Consider the following 20,641-nt stretch of genomic DNA (forward strand, 5'->3'; position numbering starts at 1 on the left):
GATCTTGATTAATTAATGGTTTTCCCCCCAAATCAAATTTTTCATTATTTTGAATACTAGTTTTTGCTTTATTCCCTACTAAAAAGCTCCTTTCACTTAGAAAAAAAGGTAATTATCTGCTTCTTTTACTTTTTAGCACTCAGATATTTGCAGTCTTGTGAAGCTCTGGATGAAAAGTAAAAATTACTCATTCGTCTTTCACACAGCACTTTCATACAGATATGTTCATACAGTTCGTCTCGGCCTCTCCAGTGACTGGTTGTGATCCTGGGACAGTTCCTTAAACTTCTGATCTTCTCTCCTCATCTGTAACAGGGAGACACCTCTCGCTAACCTTTTTTTCATTAGTCACTCTAGCATCATCTCTAAGCCTTTCCCCACCCTCCCTGTAGCATTAGGAACTTTCTGGAACACTCTGCTTTCAATTCTCCTGCAGCCCTGAAGGCAGGGAAGATGTCTTCTTAATCTCTGTGTCCCTTGTTCCAGGCTCCTTCTCGTCCCCTGTCACTGGGGAGGTGGGAGGTGCAGGGAATAGGGGATCAGCTGCAGAAAAGCCAGGTTCTTCAACAAGATTCTAATTCTTTTATTAGCCACTAGCAAGAAGCATGAGGGGGTGAAAAAGCACGTGTGTGCCTGCATGAGCACCTGTGCTGGGTGCGGGGATGAAGTGGGGTGGGGGTGGGGTAAGTCGCTGAATTTTGGGAAGTTTATTTTCTGACCAAACCTCAAAGTACAAGGCTGTTCACAATGATAATTTGTCTGGTCATTGCTGCTTAGGAATATTCTAATATTGGAGCTGTAGAAGGGAGCAACAGAGATCAGAGTAATACCAGGCAGAAAACTGGGAATGAGAGTCCAGGGCCACAGCATAAGGAAGGAAGACGGCACGTGCAGAAATGGCCTCTGTCACGCCCAGCGCCCCTGCGGTGAGAAGGCTCTCAGTCACTCAGTGCCGACCCCCAGGTGCTATGATAACAATGGTCGTCACTTGTATTTGTAGAGTTCGACGTCAAACATTTTCATTTTTTATTCACAAAAAAGCCTTGGGGTTGGGGATCCTGATACAGTTGAGGAGAATAGACATCAGAGGCTGTGGAATGTGTGACTTGCCCAAAGGCATAGATGAGACACGGGAGCGCCTAGACTTGACTTCAAAGCTCCCTCCACATGCTGCCTACAGGGTCTGCTATCTCCATAAACAGAGGAGAAAGGGTTTTCACACAGAGAGGGTCCTGTGCACAACGGTCAAGTTATAAAAGATATGTTAACACTGGAAAGAACCTCAGATCTTATCCAGTTAGCCTTCTCATTTACAGATGAGGAAACAGCTCCAGAAAGATGAAGAACTTGCCTAAGGTCTTACAGCAGGTAAGCCACAGAGCTGGCCAGGACTAGGACCCAGATCTTCTACGGATGGAGACTCATTCTTCTGGTTTAACTAAAGCTTTGATTGCCTTAAAGTTTACAGACTCTTAGAAGATAAATTTAAAGTTATTATTGGTCATTTTTGGTCACTGTAAATGAAGACTTTGAGAAGAGAATGTAATGGGAGGGGAAAGAAAGGCTACAGCCTTTAAATCACAGCCTCCCAGGGGCATCAGGGTCTGGCCTTGGTATCTGTCATTTCCACTTTCTCTCTTACACTTTTATACAAACACTGAGGCCATGTATCACGATGAGGGGGTTGGGGTGGGTAAGCAAGAGCAGAGAAGAGAGTGGTGGGTTTAGCAAACTGCCAGAAGCATTCTTTCAGATCTAAAACCTCGATCAAGCTCCACGCCAGCCTATGACGATGTGTTGCTATGTGATGAACAAAGACTTAATTTGACATGAATCATGGGAAATGGCTTCGCTGGATGCAAAAACAAAACCCATCTTCTGGGACAGTTCATACCCGAAACGTACAAAGACTCAAACTCCACTTCTCAATCATACAAAGAGACAGACCAATGAAACCCAGAAATAACTCATAAATTGCATTTTGCAATGATTTAATCCTCCTAAGAAACATTTTACAAGGGTTTTCCACCTCCTTTGTGTTAGAAGCACAAGTCCATGACCCCATCATATTCCAGTATATGTCAAAAGCAGTGGACAATTCTGGATAGAAGAAAATGGTCCAGTTTGGTATCAGTTCTTAGGCTGACTCAGCTATTTTTAGAACTGGCTTCAGATTCTAAATATGTGTGTGTGTGTGGTCAGCAGGGGTGAGGCGGGTGGGAATTCCTGGCTTTGGGGAAGGTATTATTCATGTATTTAATCTTTTATTGTGATGTTGTACATTTTCATCTGGGGTCTATAAAATCCCCCCAAATACATAAGCAATATGAAAGAGTCAAAGAGCCTGAATTTAAGTTAGTAAAGTTACCCAACTTTTCTAAGCATCAGTTTTCTTAAATAGAGGATAAGAATTACTTTTAAAGACTGTCAGGACTACATGGGCATATTTATCAGAATTAATGTGTGTGTATGCGTACAAATGAAAGTGCTTAATACACAAAAGAGGATTAACCTCTCTTTTAAGTAAGAGGATTAGATAAGGGGTCACCAAGCCATAGATGCCTGAGATTACAGTAATGCAAACAGGTGAATTTCTAGATTCTACTCAAATGCCTTGGTATGAGAACAGAATAAGCAGAGTTCCTTAAGAAAAGTGACACATGTGGCAGGAGGCAGCATGGTCTAATAGGGAGGAAGGAAACAGACTCAGAGGCAGGGGACTTGGTTCTACACTGTTTTTGTGGCACTTTAAGCAAATCACTGTGTCTCTCTGGATCTAGGTTTTTTTTAATTGAGTTATAATCAGTTTACAGTGTTGTGTCAATCTAAGTTTTCTTACTGATAAAATGAAGATAAACTTAAAGGTCTTGTCTACCTCTAGAAGTTCAATCATCCAGCGAGAGGGAGAAAAAAGGGAAGTAGGAACTGGTTGCTTAGAAGATGGACCGCTTAGCACTATTTACAAGAGCCGTATCATGGAAACAACTTAAACGTCCATCGACAGATGATTGGATAAAGATGATGTGGTCTATTTATACAATGGAATACTACTCAGTCATAAAAAAGAATAAAGTAATGTCATTTGCAGCAACATGGATGGACCTGCAGATTGTCATTCTAAGTGAAGTTAGTCAGAAAGAGAAAGAAAAATACCATATGATATCACTTATACGTGGAACCTAAAAAAAAAAAAGGACACAAACTTATTTACAAAGCCGAAACAAACTCACAGACATAGAAAACAGACTTATGGTTACCAGGGGGTAAAGGGGGTGGAAAGGGATAAATTGGGAGTTTGAAATTTGTACCTCTTGGGAGTGATGGAAATGTTAGGTATCTTGATTGTGGTGGTGGTTTCACAGGTGTATACATCTATCAAAAGTCATCAAATTGTACATCTGAGATATGTGTAGTTTTCTGTACAGAAATTATACCACAATAAGGTTGTTTTAAAAAGACGAAGAAGAAGATGGACTGCTTAGAGATGAAACTGGAGATGTGAACTGATAATAACTGCGGAGAAGGACACTGAGAGGGTTCCTAAATGACATGGGCATGAGCTAAAAATGAGTGGTCCCATGACCACAATCAGTTCCTTCTTAGGTCTCTAGGGCTTCCAAATAAAAATGAGTCAGGTTAAAAGCTTAGGAAAGCACTGAAATCATGGTTAAAAGACTGAGAAGGTGGACCCCTGAAGAAAAATGGGATGCAGAATTAGTTAGCCTGGACAGTGGAAATCAAGCATGCTTTTAAAGGAGAGGATTGTTAGTACTTTGCAATTACGGGGAGAAGTGAGAGGAAGGGTCTCCTCTTCTGAGCACCTCCCATCTCCTATTAAGCATGAGTGGTATAATGTTTAATTATGTGGCATTAACACAAAGGGACTAGGGGAAGAGAGAAGGAGGTAGTCGCTAGAGTTAAAAGTAGGAATTAATCCATTTCGGATTCTTATATCTCTCCTTTCAAGACTTAGTCATTGAAAATATAAATCTCAAGGCAAGAAGGTACTAAATCTTTCATAAACCAGTCTAAGGTTAGATGATCAGAACCACTTCCTGGCAGAATACTGGGATAGACTGCAAGCTGTGAGCTTTCTCTCTTTTAAAATATCAAAAGTGAGGATAGACATCTTTTTACACAGGCTAAGGAGACTAAGGGCTTGCTCAAGGCTTATTCCAACCCTAATTAGGACGAGGACCAAGAGGAGGAAAGCAGACTGAACGAACAAACACCAGAGAGCCTCATGCAAGTCCCATGAAAAAAGATGTCTAGGTTGCTACAGCTTTTGTGGCTTTGGAAATTTACGTCTTGTCTGACTTGGGGCATAAGCCCTGAAGTTTTGTAATAAGAGATGCTGTTTTTAAATTGTAGTCACTCTAAATAACTCCTATCGCTGAGAAGCCAGACACTAAGCCATCTGTGACATCTGCAAGCTGGAATCAAAAGCCAACCACCACGACCCATTCCAAGTCCATTTTAGAGAACTGAGTCTGTGGGAAGACAAACTTTCCAGAGCAAAGACACACACTATGGTCAACCCTGGACTTTTCAGTATCACCAGGCAGCAGCTGGAAGTGAGGAAGATGCCAAGCAAATCGCTCTGAGAGGAACGCCTCTCTTGACTAACAAACCACTAAGAAAACACGGCTTCTCTTGCCTACTTTTTAAGCGAAGACAGAGTGCAATAAACCAGAAACCACTTTTATTAAAAATGCTGTTAATTCTAGGAAGTGGCACTTACGGGGTAACGAATGCATTCTTGCTTAGTCTTGTGGAACGCTGATGTTGCAAGGTCAGTATGGAGGGGCTGCTATAAAAATCCTTTCCTCAAACTCTTGAGCACTGCTGGTGGGAAGGTAAAAAGGCATAGCCACTGTGGAAAACAGTAAGGCAGCTCCTCAAAAAATGAAAAACAGAATTGCCATAGGATCCAGCAATTCTATTTCTGAGCATATACCCCAAAGAATCTTGAGTCTTGAGGAGATATGTGCACACTCATGCTTACAGAAGCATTATTCACAACAGCCAGACCCTAGGAGCAACCCATGTGTCAATTAACAGTTGAGTGGATAAACAAAATGTGGAACATACACACAACAGAATATTATTCAGCCTTGAAAAGAAAGGAAATTCTGATACATGCTACAACATGGATGAACCATGAGGAGATTATGTTAAGTGAAAGAAACCAGTCACAAAAGGACAAATATTTATAATTCCACTTAGGTGAGGGAGCTAGAGTAGTCAAATTCATAAAGAGAGATAAAGTAGAATGGTAGTTGCCAAGGGCTGGGGTGGCGGAAGCGGGAATGAGAATTCGTTTAATGAGTAGAAAGTTTCAGTTTTGCAAGATGAAGAAATGGTCTGTGGATGAATGGTGGTGACGGTTATGAAGAGTATGATGCACTTAATGTCACTGAACTGTCCACTTAAAAACGGGAAAGTCTGTGTTATGGATATTCACCATGATTCTAAAAAATCATTAAACCTTGCCACCAATTTTCACAGCAAATTCTTCAATCTTCTCTACCATATTTTAAAACTCTGGGACTACCTCTATGGTATCTGTTCCCTAATGCAAATAAAAAACAAAATAAATGAACACATGGCATAGGAGCATAATGAAATACTCTGAGTACACAAATGCTCATGCTGTGATTTTTTTTTATGCCAGGTTTTCTACAAAAATTTGTTTTATGATGCTTTGGAAAACAAAAATGCTCTGAAAGAAAGAAAGAAAGAAAGAAAAAGAAAGAAAGAAAGAAAAAGAAAGAAAGAAAGAAAGAAAGAAAGAAAGAAAGAAAGAAAGAAAGAAAGAGACAGACAGACAGACAAATCCAATTAGCCAGTGCCCCATTCACCCACAGTTCAACAGTCATTAATATCAAGGAATTATACTTTAATGGCTCTCAATTATGCAAAGGTCATAGGTTATAAGAGTAAGTTTCATTTCTTTTTTTTTTTAAAGAGTTGTTTCTTCTCTTAATATTTTATTTATTTATTATTGTATTATTTAATTGTTTTATTTGGGGAGGGGGAAGGAAATTAGGCTTATTTATTTTTAGAGGCGGTACTGGGGATTGAACCCAGGACCTCATGCATGCTAAGCATGCGCTTTACAACTTCAGCTATACCCTCCCAACTAAGTTTCATTTCTATAAGAGAAAAAATATCATTGCTAAGCCTTTCTGGCAACTAGGACTGTCTTACTGGGAAAAAGAACCCAGGAACAAAGTTGTGAAAGCACTTCCTATCTTTATACTAATTTAAAGTTCACAAAGCAATTTCAAATACGTGATTTTATCTGAACCGCAAAGCCACTCCATAAGGTAGGTTTTACTATCGCCAGTTCTGAGGAAGAAGACAACACAGAGTTTGGGTCATCTGATCAAAATCACCTTGCTACTAAGTGGCTGGAACCAGGGTCTTACAAGTTCAAGTCCATTCTTGTATTTCCCTAAACCTTAAATTTAGCTGTCTAGTCAAAGGCTTTATAGATCTGGGATCTGTCCCCAAACGACCACTCACTGCGTGGGGGCTGTGGGCCATGGGGAGGAAGGCGGAGCAGTAACAGCACCGTCACAGCCGCTCTAAGGCCTTACTTCCTCACTCACAAAGAGAGAGATTACCTAACATACCTACCAGTCTGTACAATTTGTGTGATCGAAGGAAATTATATGTAAAACATTTTAAAAGCATAAAATAAAACGTTAAGTCATAAAAGGCATAGTTATCAGGAGACTCAGGTTCCGTGATTCTTATCATCAGGAAGGCTGAGTGTGGGAGGCAAGCACGTGTGCAAAACCAACCAACCAGCCAGCCAACACACCTGACCCGCGTCCACCATGGGCTGGAGGCAGTGACACACTGCTTCCTTTAGGGGGCAGGAGAGAAATCTGCAGTCAGCCAAGGTCCCAGAGACCCTAAACTCAGACCTTGCCTCATTGGGCATTTGAAGACGCTAAGGAAGGATGTAGGGGCCTTGAATAAAGGAGCTATTTAATTGGATGTGCTATAGGCTGAGTGTTAAATGAAATAATCAAAGACACAGTAGTAACATGCCATAATTAGCCCAAGTTCTGGAGAGCATCATCAAAGGAGGGAGCTGAAGGCTCTGCTGAGCCAAGCTACTACTCTCATCCCAGGGTCTGGCAGCCTCCTGACGCCGTGGGCTGTGCCTTTGTTAATGCATCCTGAAAGGGTGGGTAGGAAGCCCCTGGGGCTGGGGGTTGACAGAGGCACAGACGGAAGGCTATGGAGCCAGTAGTTGGTGTCTGGTATCTGGGGACAGAAATGGAGGGTAATGGGACTGCCCAAAGCCTCTCAGCCTCAGGTTTTATTCAATTTATTTATCTAATCTGCAAATACTCACTGAATGCCAGCTATGCCTGGCAGAGTTCTCAGCACTGGCGGTACAGGGGCAAATAAGGCAGACAAGGTCCCTCCCTCAGGACACTGTCATTCGGGTTGGGACAGAGAGACAATGAACAAGTAAAAATAGACAATGTTATGACTAAATGCTATGAAGGAAAAAAAAGCCAGGGGGAGTGACTGAGAGGGACCATGTTGGGCCTCTCTGAGATGGCCCATTTAAGCTGAGACCCAAATGTCGAATAACAAGAAGGAAAAACTTTCCAGGTAGAGGCTCAGAAAGTGCAAAGGCCCTGAGGTGGGAACAAGCTTAGCCCATTGGAGGAAAGACTAAAGGGAAGGATGCTATGAGCTCAGGTTAGAGGGGCAGCCAAGGGCCACACCAGTCAGGGCCTTGCCAGTATGGTAAGAAAGAAGCCTGGGTTTTATGCTCAGTGATTTGAGAAGTCGCCATTGGAGTGCAAAGGACTGACATGCCTGATATATGCTTTCATCCTTCAGCTTGTGCCAGGAGGCCACCCTTCCAGCTTCTGCAGCTCATGAGCTACCAGGGTAAGAGCAAGGCAAGAACCGAAAGGGGTATCAAAGGGAGAATGCCTCAATAATCCTCTTCCTTGTCTGATTCTATGACTGATACAAAAGGGAGGGAACAGAGGCCAGGGGGCCCCAACTTGAGTTTGCAGCTCATCCTTTCTAGCCTTCAGCGTGAAACCAGCCCTGCCTAGGCACTGCCAGGCACACCCAAAGGACACAACGGAGAAAAGGACCTCTATCTGATACCTTTCTTCTCTTTTCTTTACCTACCCTATACTGAATCATTCCTTAGTGATTTTAGACATTTTTGACCCACCTCCAGGTCCAGCAAGCTATAAAGTTACACAATGCTACCTGATTAAGGCAAATTTTTGCTTCCTCTTGGAAGGGTCAACAGACGACCTAAAGGAATAAAAACCGTCTTGGTAACCTAGCTGCGGTCTGTCTCAGTAAGGAGAGGACACGAACATCACAATCACTTCCAATCTTGAGGCAATCAAACCCATAAACTTCTTTAACATTTTGGGAGAGAAGAAAAACCAAGCAGATTCTTTTAGTTTAAGACTAAGAAATTGGCAGGAGTAAGAATGGGAAAAAGGAAAAAAAAAAAAAACTATCAGAAGCAAAATGACTGTCAGCTGTTTTGAAGGAGCTGGCTCTATTTGCTTTTTCAAAGAGACTGATCAGGAAGAGAAAGGGCAGCGTCTGTCTGTTCCTCACACCGTGCTCCCCTCGCCCCGAAAGGATGGGGAGTGGGGCAGGAAGAGAAATTGCTGCCATTCACGAAACCCGAAAGGAAAGCATCCGATTATTGTTTCAAAAGCTGTGTCAGTCAGACCGCACTAACCATTTCTTTCTTTTTTCTTTCCCACTTCTTACTTTTTAAAATTGCTTACTTAAAAATCAGCACATGGCAGACCTCAGGGGAGATGAGGACTCATGCAGTCCTACTTACTTCAGTGATGCAGCGCCAAGCCCAGACAGTGGAAGGCAGTGGAACCCAGGGCTCCTGACTCACATTCCCTGTCACATTTTATTGTGTATTTCTATCGTACAAAAATCCAAGCACATTATAGCAAAATAGGAACAGGAAGTCACTCAAAAGCCAATTACTATATTAAACTATATAGGTCCTGGGATGTAACTTAACTTCAGATCAGTTTTATTTACCTACCTGCTGCCTCAGGAACTTGAAGAGGAATGAAAGGATCAGATACGCTTAGAAGAGGAAGGCTAGAATCCACAGTCTGCCCACCCTTCCTTTTTTCAGCTGGAGCCGGTTGGAGGAGAAGGAAGGGTCAAGGAGAGGAAAAAAGAGACAAGCAGAAAACATCAAGTAAATTGAGATGTATTTACCCTCTGCTAACCCAACTCAAGTTACAGAGTAAGTCAAAACTTAGAGGCCAAATATAGAGGGATGATTGGATACAATCCAATGTAACAGCAAAGTATGCCTGAGATACATAATCTGGTCCTTGCAACATACTCTGAGATGCAATTAATGATAAAACCAGGATACTCATTCACTTGAAATTCCACTTCTTCCTCGGATACTGCCATCCACAGTGATCTCTCACAATTCCTCTAGCAATTACTATCCTTAGCACACGTTTTGGTAATGTAAACAAACTTTGTTTTGTAACTGAGACGATATGCATAGGTACTTCCTGTGTAACCCACTACCCTCTTGAGGTCCTTTAGGGACTGAGTCCTAGTCTATTACCAAGTGTCTAATGCAGTGCAAGGCAGACAGACAGAGGCAGAAATAGATTTCTTGCCTATTGCAAGTTTAGACAAGCCCTAACGTCTGGACTGTATCTATCTACCATGTTACTGGCATTCATCCTGTATTTGGCAAACTTACAGAAATCTACACACCATATAGAGTATCAGAGCTTGAAGGAATCTCAGGATTTTCTAGAACAATTTTCTTATTTTCCAGAAAAGAAGATGAAGCCCAGAAGCTAAGAGACTAGTCAGAGGTCACCAGCAGTCCCAGGATCAACACCCAGGTCTCCTGGTTCCTATTTTACCATTCTTTACCTTGCATTTTAATAATTCAGTTTGTTCCTGAATTAAAATCTAATTTAGTCTTTCATAAAGTAGATTTAAAAAAAAAACGTATTTTCAAATAATCATAGAATCATAGAAAGTTGCAGTACAAAGAGACCTGTGAGCCCTTCAACCAGCCTCCCCCAGTGGTGAGTCCTTACACAGCTGTAGCACGATGCCACTGACACTGCTGCAGTTCTGCCAGCGAAACTCTATTCAGTTTCCACCAGTCTTCACACGTACTCATTTGCTTGTGTGTGTGTATTTCCTTGCAATTCAGTGTTATGTACAAATTAGCCCAAGCACCACAACAATGACACACAACTATTCCACAAACAAAAGAACGCCTCTCTACTTGTACTCTTTTATAGTCACATCCACTCCTACTCCTGTCCTGGTCTCTGTAATTTTGTCATTTCGAGAATATCATTAAAGTGGGCTTTTAACTAAGCTTCTTTAACGGTAGATGAAGGAAGAGAAGAGTAAAATCAAGTTCTTAAGTCTCCGAAATATTTTAAAATGAGACAGAATGAAATACATTAAAAGAAAAAGAATGAATTACACAAATTACAATTCATTTTTGAAAAACTACGTATGCAGAAATAAACCTATGACATTAAATATTGTAAAATGTTAGCGATGCTTTCCTCTTAGAGTGGGGTCATGAGTTTTTTTAATCTTGCTTCTTTAGGGATTTAGTCATTTTTCGAAATTTTCACAAATGAATGTATATAACATCAACAGAAAAATATTTAAAATAAAGAAGCAAATGTCAAGTTTAAATTGTCTGCCTGTTCCTCCTCCAATGTATGGAGGACATAGTTTTTGCAGCTTTTACCTTAAAAATGTGAACAACAGCCCTTGTGCCATCCTCCCCGGCTCATTACCACATTTCCTGCTTACTTCCTCCCTTGGCTGGTTAGAACGTTCAAAATCAGTGAAGATTTTAAGCTTGATTAGAAAACTTGCAGCAAATGGTGCCACCCTGAACTTCGTACAAAAGAGGACACACTAACTTCTGGGATTTAGATATGACTTTCTTTCATTTGTAAAGAATGAGGTATCATAGAAAAAAATTCACACTACTAATATGAATGACAGGAAAATACACAGATGTTCATAGAAAAATACTGAATAAAAAGAGGAAAACGTGAAGATGTTTTGTAATGTTTTAAAAGCTCAGTGTCACTGATGGATTTCTGAGATGTGGTGACGACTACAGCTTCTGTACTGAGCCGCCAGGTACAAATCTCTCTTCTGTCACTCTCCAGCTCTGACCCTGGGCAGATCACTTAGCCTCTCGTGGGCTGCTGTGAGGGATCACCTGAGAAAAGGCGCATAAAAGTGCTCACCCAGGGGGCTGAGCATGCTGCATGTACTCCACATGCTGTTATCGCTGTTACAACTTTACTCAAATTTATATTTTTTAATGGTTGAGCCTGTAAGTTCCTTAAAAAAAAATTGCGATTGTAGCCTTCAAAGTGAGTATAAAGGGCAAAAATAAAAACAAAAAACAACTCTTTAAAAAGTAGTTCAAACAGACAAATCCCACAAAACATAACCATGGGTGATAAGCAAGAATTAGGCACTAAAACTGGGAGTGGATGGAAAATGATTAGAAAGCTTTGTCATTAACACTGAGGAGTCCAAGCTCCTATCCTTTGGCAAAAAGCAACCCCTCTCATTCATTCAGCAAATCTGGACTGAGCCAAACACTGAACTAAAGGCTGGGATTTAGTAGCAAAGACCCTCCTAGAGCTTACTGCATGACCCCCTTTCCAGGGAAACTACATCCGACCCAGCTCCGTAACTGGTCAACATTGTGATGTTTTAGCTCAGGGACAGTAGCCAATGCTTTACACATTTGGTATATCCAGTCAATGATGTGGCATATCAAACTGTAAGCACTTCAAATCAGAACAAAAAATCAAGAAATTTAAAAATGACATAGACTGGACAACAAAGCTAAAAATGAGAAATAACACACAGAAATTTTTAACTATTCAATATTAAAAAGCACACCTTCCAAATGACTTCAACGCCTATTCCAAAATATTAACAAAAATGAGAGCATCATATGAAGACTTACAGGATATGGTTAAAACTTCAGTTTTCTCTTACAAGGGAAACACACACCTATTAAAATGCACTCTCAATAACAGTGTAATCCTCAAAGGTTGGGGTGGGGTGGGCAATTGGAGGAAGAAGGAGAAAAGAGAATATTGGAATATTTGTGAAAAAGGTCTTCCTGGAGATTATAATTAGCCTCCCTCCCTACTCTTATGCTGGTTGAAAGTCATTGTTATACTGAGAGAAAAATTCTAAATACTTTCACTATTTTTAAAAAGAATTTTAAAAAAATTTACTAGGTATTCTTTTTAATATCAACAAAGTGAACCTAAGAAAAACAAGGAACTAATCAAAAAGATAAAAGCAAAAGTTAAAGAATTAGCAGACAGAAAAACAGTAGATTTTACGGAGTTGTCTTTGAAAGATAATAAAATAGCAAATCTCTAGTTAGAATCACCAAGAAAAAGAGAAACACAAAAGCGTACAATTAAATTGATGCATGCAGAGAATATACTATAAAAGATTTAAATGCATTCTTCTACTTTATTTATTTTTTTAACTTGTTTGGTTTTGTTTTATTGTTTCTGTGTATTTATTTATTTATTTATTTAGGGGGTGTGTAATTAGGTTTATTTATTTGTTTTTTAATGGAAGTACTGGGGAGTGAACCCAGGACCTCATGCATACTAAGCATGCACTCTGTCACTGAGCTATACCCACTCCCTACTTTATTTAAAAAAATTTTAAACTGCAGATGATTTTCTAGGAAAATATTACCGAATTTGCCTTATTATGAGCAGAAAACTTAAGGGAGGTATTCTAAACCTCGTATCCATTGCTGAGGAATTTGTAATAGTAAAATACTGACATCAAATTAATGTTTGAAAAAGAGATACTAAGTTAAATACATTAGGATATATCCATATAAATGTAGATATTTAAAATTTTTATTCTAGGAGCTTCTTTAATGATGTGGGCGAAATGTGCCAAATTTTGTAAGTTAAAAAAACTAGGCTTTAAAACATGACCATAAAGATGTACATTAGAGTCATAAGCTGAGGCTGCAAATTGTGTACAAAACTAGGGTCACATGCATTTTTATAAGGGAGAAAATATGTAATTTTCCTTAGAGTCACAAAGGTATCTGCAACCCTAAAAAAGGTTAAAAGCCACCAACAGACATCAAAATGGAACCCCTGAGCTAACTTCTCAGGGCTGAGATCACGGGGATTTTAACCGTCTTCTCTGTGCTTTTCTACAAATTACTGAATATGTATAGTATTTATTAATATAAGGGAAAATTAGGTTTTTATCATTGCAGAATTTTTTTAAAAAATCTCACTTCAAAAGATAGCTCTCTCCCCCCATTAGTACACACACATACGCACAAAAGCACTGCACAGCAGAGTCTCAGGTATAGGACAGAACATATAATTCTTAGAATTCTTCAAGTCATTCCGAGGAACGTAAGCAATTGCAAGGGATTAACAGAGTGATGTTCCTGAAATTTAGAAATATTTGCTTAAAAAGATGTCTGTGTACTTAGAACAAATCCTGTAAATTACATCGCTGCCAGATCACCCTGCCATTCTAATTCAAACTGACTTCTAGACCTTTTTTTTTATCCGTACCTTTTTCTAGGAAATCTTCTGAATAAAGGAAAATACGTTATATACCACCAGGATCTGGGGCTCACTGGCAAGCTAGGGTTATCTGTGGACTGGAAACAAGTGTGAAGGTAACAAAAGTGAGTCTTGTGTTTCAAGTGTTTGCCATACTAACCAGGTCCAGCAGAAAACGAGGGAGCAGCAAAAGCATCACCTTGGGCTGGTTGAAAGCCTGGGATCAAACTCTCAGCTGAGCCTCCAAGCTTCTCAGGATGTTTGCCTGGAGGGACAAAACACCACTCAGTTCATTCCAGCGGAATCTCATGATGCACACACCTGCCGGAGGCGAAGGGCACCCTCCAAACTGACATCTGGACATGACCCTTTTTACTGCATTCTGGCAACACCTTGGTTATTCAAAGGTCCCTGTCTAGTCGCTGCACTAGCTGAGGAACAGCCGAGGAAAGCAAGTCTGAAGCCCGAAAGTTCAAGCACAGTGCTCAGAGCAGAATGCCTCTCGCCTTCAGTCTGAATCGATTTATCTCTATATAATTCCAATGAGTTTGATGATCCGTTTTCCATGTCAGAAGCAGTTAAGAGAGCAAACGAGACGAGAGAGGGCCCTAGTGGGATGCTCTGAGGGACAGGCACAAGGACAACGGCTTAATGTAAAAGCCAACAGCTGAACAACAAGAAAGACAGGAAATTATTAAAAACAGATACAAAAATTTAAAAACCTGGGGGACATTTAATCAAGTGCAAAATACTACAGTTTTCAATAGTCCATGAAGGTATTTGTTTATAGCCTAGAACAATAACTGGCTCACATAACAATGAAACAAAGTGACAACGAATGTCAAAGAAAGTTAGATCCTATGCTCCATCTTGTGTTCAAAAAGGCAAGGAGGTATATGGATTTTAAAAAATATATCTATAAAATGATAAAGCTAACATGTTTGGTCAAAGTTGGTATTATTCACTCTGCTCTAATCACTCTTTACCCCTTGCTTTTGTTTGCACTGAGGTGCTCCTTTTGAACTGTAGAATTTTCCCAGGGCATTTGTTGTTCTTTTCTAAAGGGTGTGTGTGTGTGTGTGCACGCACGCACACGTCCATGAATGGGTATCCTGCCTTCCAAATTATTTATTTTTTATTTGGGGGGAGGAGGCAATTAGGTTTATTTAGTTATTATTCTTAGTGGAGGTACCAGGGATTGAATCCAGGACCTTGCGCATGCTAAGCACACACTCTACCACTGAGCTATGCCCTCCTCCCTCTCTGCCTTCCAAATTAGACTATGGGTTTGAGGATAGAAACGGTACCTTCTATTTATTTGATCTCCTCTCCATGGTCAGTCAACAGTAATAGAAAATTCTGATCACAAAGATTCAGTGTCTACATGAGGGCACAGTCTCACGAGGGAGCAGTTACAACTCTCTAAGACAACAAACCCGCTTAGGACAAGCGACCATCACACGCCTCCAAGGAGTGAACATGCTTAACACCATCATTCCAATCTATGCTACGGATTCACTCCTGAAAGTTTCCCACTCTCCTGCTGCCACCCACAACAGACCAGGATTTCCGAGGACGCAGAGATTTCAGAGCTCTGGTAAAAATACAAATTGATGTGTGTACATACTTCAAAATCAATCCTTTGAAGGAAAGAAAGACCCAAGCCTCTATTTTCACATGCATTTTCACCATAGAGTCAAGGTTCCATAATCACAAAAAGGCACCACTCACCTTCCCCCAGCTTGGCAAAGTCCTTGTTAAGCAGTTCTTCAGCTGTGAGTTTGGAGAAATTGTCATCGTCAAAGGGGTTCCACGTGGGACCTTCTGAAGGATTATAAACGTTTTGCTGGGAGGCCCGAGGGGAGCCGGAAGGAGTGGTGGTTGCAGACCTAGAGAGGTTCCCACCCCCACGAAATAAAAAGACATACAAAGGTTGAAAAGGGCCAACCTATTTTCTCTTTGTTTCAAGACGAAATTATTTTCTGAGTCAAACCATTATTCTCCACAGTATTTTTCCATAAGGGCTTTCTTTCCATGGCAATGGAACAGTTTCCACAGACACCCTTTCCACCAAATGAAACAAATGTCTCCCTTTCTTTCATGGTTCACTATCTCTCACTACTTCTTTATTCTCTTGCTTAGATTTTTGGTCGCATCTGTGAGTTCTTTCAGGATCCCGAAGCAACCTGTTCTTAGGCTCGTGTATCTGTGGTGACTGTAATATTCACAGCAACTGACCCCAGAGGGGCTGGGGCTGGTGCCTACTCAGGCGGCCTCTCACCCGTCAGGATCTGGCAGGCACAGAATGAAGGGCCACCACCAGTGGTCACCACCACAGTTAAAGAGAAATAAACACAATTACAACCATAGCGTGCTCCCAGGTATCATTAACTAAATTTCTTCTGAAGTTTCTCTTGATGCTCTTTGCATTTAGCTAATAACTTACAGATTTTTCACTTAGTATATGGTTCTGTGAAAGGTGAGGGTCTGAAATTACACTCACTCAACACTCATTGCAATCTACTTTATGGCAGACACAGAGCCTGTCACGGGATTGACAAAGGTTGATTAAGCCATGGTGCTTGTTTCGGACACACCTGCAGGCTAGGTCAGGTAGACATACAAATAAATAATGGTAATGCAGTGTGATGCCGGCTCAAAACAAGGTTCAGGCAAAATCACATATGATAACAGGGGAAAGGTCAAAGAAAAGAAAACCGCTGACATGCATCTTGATGAACAAATAAGCATTTCCTAAGTGGACAAGGAAGAGAGCGACAGTTCCACCAGTGCGATCCGACAGGCCGTGGTCTGTTCATCAGTGAGTCCAGACATTACTCCACAGGCAATGGGGAGCCGATGGAAGGTTTTCAACACAGAGGGAAGTGGTCAGATCAGACCAAAACTTTAGAATACTAACTACTGTATATCAAAAAGATAAACAAGTTCCTACTGTACAGCACAGGGAACTATATTCAATATCTTGCAGTAACCTATAATGAAAAAGAATATATGTATGTATATGTGTGACTGAAACATTATGCTGTACACCAGAAATGGACCCAACATTGTAAACTGACTATACTTCAACCCAAAATTTTTTTAAAAAATTGAAAAATGTAGGGGGGAGGGTGTAGCTCAAGTGGTAAAGTGCATGCTTAGCATATACAAGGTCCCGGGTTCAATCCCCGGTACCTCCTCTAAAAATAAATAAATAAACCTAATTCCCTCCCCCCCACAAAAAAAAATACAATAAATTAGAAAAAAAAAAAAGAAAAAAGAATTTAGAAAACACTCTGTAGGGTATGGAATGGATGAGAGAATGGAAACGGTGAGGCAAGTAGAAAATTATTTAAGATCAGTCTGATCTATGCACTCCAGGAAAATGCAGTTTCTTATTAAACACAGACACACACCACTATGCACATACCTACACACATCTGCATACATATGCAAAAATCACACAGCAACAGCCCACGGCAGCCCTTCCCCACAAAAGTCAGGAGGATAAAGGGGAAGCACTACATACTTGGACTTGTTGAGACTGGCCTCAGCTGCAGCTGCCTGGAGCAGCTGGGTTGATTTGCTGGCAGGAACTCCAAAGACCGCACTGTGGGTCACGTCACTGAGAATCCGCCTGTGTCCAGCACGCTGGGCCTTGGGGGATGATGGAGGAGTGAGAGATCCGAGTTTCTGTCCCTGGATGGCAGGCGGTGGCGTTGTCTGAACCTTTGGCTGTTGTCTTACTGGGGCTTGAATCTGCCAGGGAGAGTGATGAAAATGTTCCCAAAAAAAGGGGGGAAAGCATAAACAGACAAGTATAACAAAAAATGCTACATGAGGGCTAACATATGGCTCAAATGGCTCTGTTTATCAATAACACCCAGAAAGAAAAAACTAGGCTTTGACAATCTGAGCTGCAACGTTGACCCTGATAGCTGCATGGTATTTACCTGGTACTTAGATATATATTTCAATCTTCATCAGCAATAATATACAGACTAACCAAATGCAACTCAACCCAGACCAAAGACGGCAGAAGTGATGCCTAGCTCTAAAGATACAGAAAGTATCTTAAAGGACCACTTTCTGCTTTAGGAACTCATTCAGAATGCTTCCAAAAGGCAGGCTTCAAGCATTCGACTACCACATCACAAGCCAATGAAGGCACACCTTTAGCTAAAAACACAGCTGAGTTGAATGATTTCTGCTAAGAGACCCCTAACTTTCTGACAGAGCTCAGACTGTTAGAAATAAGTCAGAGCGAATTCCACTGTGATTAATAAATGGCAGTGCGTTTTCTGTTCTGTTGTTGATACTCTATTTGATAGGATGGGTCTATAAGACTCTATTTCTGTGCGAAGTCCTGAGAAAATGTACAGCATTAGGGTAGTGGGATTAACCTGTTTTGATCTTCATTTCAGAATTGGCACTGAAGAATCAGGTAGAGAATATAATAAGAAGACACAATTTTAAAAGCCCTTAATAATGATTGATCTAATAATTTCAAGGACTCTTGAGATGTGGGCTTTTTTTCAGAAAGCAGGACACACTGTCACCACAGAAAAACAAACGGGAGGGAATATCCTTGTGGCCACCTGGTGAGTCTTTATGTGTAAGTCCTGATGTACAAGTGCTATATCAAGAAGATGAACAAAAAATAATGTTAAGAAGGCCACTTAACCCTTTTCTTAATTAACTCAATCCAGAGAAAAAGGGACTTAGAATGTTAAATGCCTCAGGTATTGAACTATCCTTTCTCTCCAGTCCCTCATCTCAGATTGGAGCTGCCCTCCCATGATGCAGCTCGGTTCTCACATTCTGTGTCTTCAAAGGTAGGCCCTGGGAGAGAGTCAGGAAACTAGAGTGGTCCACTACTTAGGTCAGGATGCTGACAGCCTGGGAGTTTCTGTCCTTATACTGACTTAGACTTTGAGTTTTACTGAGGCAGGCTATGTGCATATGTGAATACACAACCACTCATCAATCAAATGAATGATACAACAGAAGGTTCTAATAGCAATCAAATTAAGGTTAGAAGGCAGAGCAGCTGACTGCATCTCTGAGCGAGAAGCAGAGTGTTCTGTGAAGAAGATCAGAGCCCCACCCCCACAACTTCCTCTGGGGTCCAGAATTGCACCTGCAACAACCAACCTAAATCCAGTACCCACAGGGCCCAGAAGGGCTTTAAGTATAGAACTAGATTTGCTTATTTCTTAGAATTTGAGACATTCATTACTCTGAAAGGGTACTTAACTTTTGAGTCCCTTTAATTTGAAGAGTCTAGACTACTTGGAGAACATTTTCCACTCCTCTTGCCTATTCTCTGCACACAGCACACTGAAGAATAGATGCTTCTGTCATGAGGACACCATATTCTATCACAGCTACCAATTCAAACCGGCTGCCACCCATTCAGCCACTCCCCACAACAACCCTGTCAGGCAGGCAGCTTTATCTCCCATCAGATTCTCAAAATGGTGAGTTAAAAGCGAACATGGATTCCAACTTCCTTGTTTCAGTGGAGACCAGACCAAGGCCTCCCGAGGCTAATTGCTTGCTCCAAGGTCACAGGATCAATTAAGGACAGAATCTGTGTTTCTTGACTACTGCTCAGAACTCTCCTTCCTGCACCATGATGCTTCCTCATCCAAAAATGGGATTGGGAAGGGGGAGGAGGGAGAAACAGACCAGGGGAAGGAGAAGCAAGGTAGACTCTGATGTCTGTTTTGCTAAAGATTTTTTTAAAAAAATAACATATTTAACGATAAAAGGAGTACCACCCCATCAAGAAATATAGACAAGGGGGCAAAACCACCCAGACTTCCATTCCACTACTCTAATATGTTCTTATCTTTTGGTATCTTATATGTAAGTCTATTTCAAGTACATACCTTTCCCATAATTTCATATTTCCTTTCGCATTACCTCATGAGCATTTCCAAACAGTTATACAGACTTCATAACCATGATTTTTAATGGCTGCACAGTTGGTTGTTGGAACAAGTTAGGTGGCTTCCATGCTTTTGGCTATTATTAAGACTGCAATAAACATCTGTGGGCTGTGGCCACCATTCCCTTGCAGATTCTTGCTGAGAGATGGCTGCAGGGTATACTTTATATTTACTTATATATATACTTACTGATATATTGCTTCTGTAGGTAAGTCCTACAAAGGGTCATCAGAGAAAGGGATGGGTTAAAGCTGGAAAGCTCTCTGGTTCCTTGCTGAAGCACATTCTGTTCTTGTTCCTTCTTTATACCCTCAACCAACTACCCCTGAACAAAGTGTTCAAAGTATTTTTTTCATCCAAGGAAGGAGAAGGTTCATAGTTCATTCCCAAGAAAGCAGATACTCTTGTAAGGGATACCAGAGGGGGACCCCATAAAAAGTATATAGTCAGTGGAGTCGATCATGCTGTCACCCTGGATGAGCACTTGTTATTATCCTTGAAAAAAGATCAGGATTCTCTGGTTCTTGTCCCAGCTCTGCCGCCACCAGTCTGTGTGTCTTGGGTAATTTCTTTCTAGCCTAGGCCTCAGGTTCCAATTCTATTAAATGAAGACTGGATTAGATAGTTAAGATCTCAACTAGCTATTTGACACAATAATCTTTTAAAAACTCATTTTCCATTAACAAGAGGAACTTCATCTCTTGTTAAAAATACAGAGTAGCTGTCTGCCACACACCTGCAGGAAGACTGAGCTGTTTCAGAAATGAAGGTGCAAAGATGCTGAACACACACTTAGTTGAGACTTAAAGAAGACGATCTATTTACAGCACTGCTTCCTTCTGAAGGGATGTAGGTTTTCTGGTTTTAGATGGGCAACAAAACTCTATCAGAAATCAATCTTCAGAAAGAAGGTCTCTTATTTTCCTTCGTTCCTCTAGCAGTTGGACTTCCCTGGGAATAAGAGCTTAGCTATGATACTCCATCAGCTGGGTATGTAAAATGCCTTTTTCTATCACTCTAAAATTTTCTATCACTGTT

At 40.8% G+C, this 20,641-nt stretch overlaps 1 protein-coding gene across 3 annotated transcripts in view; it reads right to left on the reverse strand.

Moving 5' to 3' along the window:
- AAK1 (AP2 associated kinase 1) overlaps positions 1 to 20,641 on the reverse strand; it is a 147,546-nt gene that overhangs the window by 23,486 nt on the left and 103,419 nt on the right. For 2 of the 3 annotated variants that reach the window (XM_074341268.1, XM_074341270.1), the window contains exons 14-17: positions 17,179 to 17,408; positions 15,381 to 15,538; positions 13,810 to 13,914; positions 9,080 to 9,175 (exon numbers count right to left, since the gene is read on the reverse strand). In XM_074341268.1, coding sequence (XP_074197369.1) covers positions 9,080 to 9,175; positions 13,810 to 13,914; positions 15,381 to 15,538; positions 17,179 to 17,408 — 589 coding nt within the window. The remainder of the gene's footprint in view (positions 1 to 9,079; positions 9,176 to 13,809; positions 13,915 to 15,380; positions 15,539 to 17,178; positions 17,409 to 20,641) is intronic. The other variant, XM_074341269.1, reaches the window with a different exon arrangement.

The sequence above is a fragment of the Camelus bactrianus genome, chromosome 15, assembly GCF_048773025.1.
Source record: "Camelus bactrianus isolate YW-2024 breed Bactrian camel chromosome 15, ASM4877302v1, whole genome shotgun sequence".
NCBI classification, from domain to species: domain Eukaryota; kingdom Metazoa; phylum Chordata; class Mammalia; order Artiodactyla; family Camelidae; genus Camelus; species Camelus bactrianus.